This window comes from Hordeum vulgare, chromosome 7H (genome assembly GCF_904849725.1).
Source record: "Hordeum vulgare subsp. vulgare chromosome 7H, MorexV3_pseudomolecules_assembly, whole genome shotgun sequence".
NCBI lineage: Eukaryota > Viridiplantae > Streptophyta > Magnoliopsida > Poales > Poaceae > Hordeum > Hordeum vulgare.
Genome location: NC_058524.1, coordinates 28995393 through 29000150, shown reverse-complemented (window position 1 = coordinate 29000150; position 4758 = coordinate 28995393). Strand labels below are relative to the sequence as shown.

The 4758-nt window shown below is 47.6% G+C and overlaps 1 protein-coding gene across 1 annotated transcript; it reads left to right on the top strand.

The window, feature by feature from the left end:
- The first annotated feature begins 708 nt into the window (after positions 1-708).
- On the top strand, positions 709-2121 carry LOC123410717 (peroxidase 2-like). Its single transcript, XM_045103653.1, has 2 exons — positions 709-1010; positions 1116-2121. The coding sequence occupies exons 1-2, from the start codon at positions 786-788 to the stop codon at positions 1878-1880; spliced, it is 990 nt and encodes a 329-aa protein (XP_044959588.1). The 5' UTR covers positions 709-785; the 3' UTR covers positions 1881-2121.
- The last annotated feature ends 2637 nt before the right edge of the window (positions 2122-4758 follow it).

The following is a 4758-nucleotide window of genomic DNA, read 5'->3' as shown; positions in this document are numbered from 1 at the left end:
GCCATTCGGCGTCCCGCAACACACAATGATCTTCAGAAGGATCTGATTGAAGAGTGGTGGGCATGGCATGGACGACAAAGAGCATGATTTGATTGCTTTATTTGTATTGTATTGTTCATGAACTATTGGTTGTGTTTATTGCATTATTTGTTGTACTGAATGAGAAACTATTTATTTGAGTTGTAATAACTAGTATTATTGATTTATTTTGTTTGTTTGATCGTTTTTTCGCTATTTTTTAAAATGTATATGTGGTTTGTGCCTGCTGCGCGCGCTGCATTTTTGGGCACTGCAGGAGCGGCGCGCGCGCTGCATTATAGCGCGGCTGTTGAAGCCAGCGCCTATCCCTGCGCTAAACCAGCCGGCGCGCGCGCTGTCTGTTGGAGATGCTCTAAGAGTCAAAGTCAACCGCATGTAACCATGAGGGCTAGTGAGCTCATCTTCTAAAAAAGTCAAGGTTAGGGAACTGGCCATCAGGGCTATTTATGTATCAAACCATCCATTACCACCGGCCTCTGATTAATTCCCGGTGCCACTGCGAACTGGACGTCGACGAGTGGTGGCAACTACCGGCCGGTGTACGTAGTAACGTTCCAACGAAGCACATGCAAGGCCAGTTCTAGTTGACAACATACGTTTCTAAAGTTCGAATCTTCACCTATATAAGCAGCATCATGCTGAAACTATATACACAGCAGCAAACAGGCATTCCCCAACCCATCGATCCATCACCTCCCACTTCCCATCTTTCAATCTTAGTCAAGAAGTCGAGCTATCTTGAAACAATGGCGGCTGCTGCTGTTAAGAAGCTGCAGGTTCTGGTGGCGTGTGCCTTGCTGCTGCTGCTCGCTGTGGGGTGCCGGGGCAGCCCTCTGCAGATCGGGTTCTACCACGACAGGTGCCCCCAGGCGGAGGCCGTCGTCAAGGGCGTCATGATGGAGGCCATCTCCCAGAACCCCGGCAATGGCGCCGCCATGATCCGAATGCTCTTCCACGACTGTTTCGTCGAGGTACATTGCAAGAAATAAATTGCAATGCAAACATGTATGTTATACGTACTTTGATATATAGATGATTGATTTTGTCGAGTCTGTCGTCGGTGATCACCTTATTAGGGCTGTGACGCTTCGGTTCTCCTGGATCCTACCCCGTTCAGCCCGACGCCGGAGAAGCTCAGCCCGCCAAACAACCCGTCGCTGCGCGGCTTTGAGCTGATCGACGCCATTAAAGAAGCCCTTGAGGTGGCCTGTCCGGGCACCGTGTCCTGCGCGGACATCATCGCCTTCGCGGCCCGCGATGCGTCCTGCATCCTCAACGCCGGCAAGGTACACTTCGAGGTGCCATCGGGCCGCCGTGACGGCACCTTCTCCAACGCCTCCGAGCCCCTCAAGTTTCTCGCCCCGCCCACGTCCAACCTCAGCGACCTCGTCGATAGCTTCGTCGTCAAGGGCCTGGACGCGGAGGACCTGGTCATCCTGTCCGGAGCGCACACCATCGGTCGCTCCCACTGCTCCTCCTTTGTGCCTGACCGCCTCAACGCCCCCTCCGACATCAACGGCGGCCTCGCCGCGTTCCTGCGTGACCAATGCCCCGCTGATGCGGCCCCGGGCGGCAATGACCCCACAGTGATGCAGGACGTGGTGACCCCGAATGACCTGGACAGGCAGTACTACAAGAACGTGCTGTCGCACACGGTGCTCTTCACCTCCGACGCGGCGCTCCTGACCTCCGAGGAGACGGCGAGGATGGTGGTGGACAACGCCAACATCCCCGGATGGTGGGAGGACAGGTTCGAGAAGGCCATGGTGAAGATGGCCGGCATCGAGGTCAAGACCGGTGACCAGGGACAGATCAGGAAGAACTGCCGCGCAATCAACTAGTACCAATTAAGTGCGTGCATGTACGTCTACGTGCATGCATGTCAAAGGATCGTCCAGTGTTTTGCTTCATCCTGCATGCGAACTTTCTTTTTTTAGCACCTACATTTCTTGTCTTTTCATTTGTCATTTCTTAGTTCTATTTGCGCCAACGGAATTATTTGTGTATATGGAATGTACATGTGTAAATGGGCTGCGGAAAACAATGTTCTTTGTATTTGGGATAATAAAATTAATAAGTTATGCATGTAACATGTTTTGAATAGCGATTTTGGATGTTTTGAACATGACATCTGAACCTCTGCCATGATTCCCTGAATCAGTTGGTATATACCTGTTACTCAAAAAAAAAAAAATAGGTAGTATACCGTAATTGACGAAGATGCATATTTCCTGGAGTTTGCCGAGTGTATTTTATCATGAGCACGGCAATGTTAGCAGTTTGCCAAGAACATGCCTAAGTGAACTGGGCAATGGCATGAAACACGACAAACCTGACGAAGAAAACCAACTCGACAATCATTCAAAATATGAGAAAGTCCTTGGGATGCCGAGTCCAGAGGTAAAGGAACTCGACAAAGGCCCTGTTTCTTTAAAAACTCTTAGGACTTTTTTTAGTCTCAACTAAAAAGTATTTAGTCCCTACCCGTTTCTTTCCAAGGACTAAATATGGACTAGAGGTCATTAAATGACATGCAAAAAGACCATGTTACCCCTAGTAATATACTAGAGGTTATTAAATGGCATGCTAAAAGTAGGGGCACTGTTGGAAAAAGTGTCAAAAAAAAAGTCCCCACAAGTCCCTTCCATAGGAACATCTTCCTTTAGTCCCAAATACCCCCTTTTAGTTCCTAAAAGTCCCTCCTGTTTCTTTCACATGGGAGTAAAAGGGTCTTTTTTAGTCCCTACACCAAAAAGTCCCTGGAAAGAAACACCCCAAAGTCGTGACGGAGGGGCCCCAAACAAACGAGGCGATAACTAGGTGACAGAGGGGGTTGGCTTTGTCGAGTTTTCATGGAAACTCGATAAACACTTATCATTTTGTTTCTTGAAATGAAGAAAGCCATGAGTCGTCACATGGTCTACTTTACCAAGCACCCGACATAAGGAACACCAAAACCCATCTTGTTTGATCCCCCAGTACTATAAAACAAAACGTGCGGGCACCAATTCGAGTCTAGTTAACCTGATGCTCATTTCTGCTGCACCACATCCACCTCAGCACAATAGTTTCTGTCACACTGCCACCCCCTAGCCATCATCCACGAAACTCCAAAGATCTAGCTGCATCACCACCATGTATCTCCCAGCCATCGTCGGCTCCACCGACAGCCAGGGCCGGTCCTGTGATTTCGGGGACCCAGGGCGAGATAGAAAAGAAGCTCCCCAAAAAGAATCCAGCAATCTTGCACACAAGGTCTTTACTGATGATATCTATGAAAAGAGAATCAGACACATATCTTCTATGAGATCACGTCGATGCGGGGGCTAATGTGCATGATGTAGCTGCATCTTGGTAGGACTCGTCAAGAGCGGTGATGGGTCATTTCTGACCGGGACACACATGATATCAAGAGTTTGTCGCCACACCGAGGCATTAGAATACAGAAGATCATCTAAATTACATTTATCCATTTGCACGCAAATTACACAGAAACATGGTGACGGAGCACACACTAAATTTTATGTATGAAGAAACTGAATAGGTGAAAAAACTTTTTCATATATACGAAACTTATAGAAGCAAAATAACAATTAGAATCACACATATGAATATTAACACCAAAGTAGAACAGTTAACTCTCAATTCATAATACGGAATGACCATAGTGCACATCCATGGCGTCAGTCTGTCGTCATCGTGCGTGCCGCTCTTGGTCTCCGCTACAATACTTTTGTTTATGGACACCGCACATATACTAAATTTGATATGTTTATTTTTCTTATCGAGATACAGAATTAGTTTGCTACGCTTGCAAAATAAAAAATAGATTTATTCTACAATAAAAAAGAAAGTAATATTAGTTTGTCAGGGTTGTAATGTCAGACAACACGCAAGCATGTCAATTGGTCACCAATCTTCTTCTTTTAATTTATAAGTTGTGTACCGATGTGCTCGTTTCCTCCTCTAGTTTGGTGTGGCCGGCCATCACTTTTTCTTACACATAACCCACCACTTTTTCTTACGCATAACCCACCATTACTTCTTTCAGGAAAAGCCCACCACCACTTAATGCCACGATTCAGCAAAAGGAAACAAAGGCCCAAAGCCCAAGTAGCTAAAGGAAATACCGTTTCAGCTTTCTTCTTCCTGAAGCCATACCGCAGCTACTCTCTAGTCTCTAACTGCTCTAATGGCATCTTTGGCTGATTGGGGGTTGGGTGCTCACACATACCTGAGTTGGGAGCCCCTCAGGTCCCGGCGGGCCCGGGGCGGCCGCCCCTCCCCCCCCCCCTCAGGGCCGCGCCTGCCGACACCGTCACTCACATTTATTCATCCCATAGCCGTACCTGCCATGCCAACGTAGACTTCCTCGCGCCCACAACCATATTCGTCGTCGCCGCCTCCCCCGCCCCCATCCTCACTGAATCTCGAATAACAAAACATTTCTCATGAAAGAGTTTCTTGCGAAAGTGGTGAGTGAAAAGACGGTGCAACCAAATGAGATTACTCAATCTTCGTCCACAACTCAAGGGGCTGAGGCCTTGGAACTAATTATGCAACTACCGGAAGTTCCAGCATTTGGTGCGAAGACTTCAGGCAAGACTGCAGCTAAGCCACGCAGGACAACTATAGTTTGTCATACATGCTTCACTAGTTTGAGAACGAGATATTTATACAAGAGGATGATGAACCTACATATTACAAGGAAGGAATGGT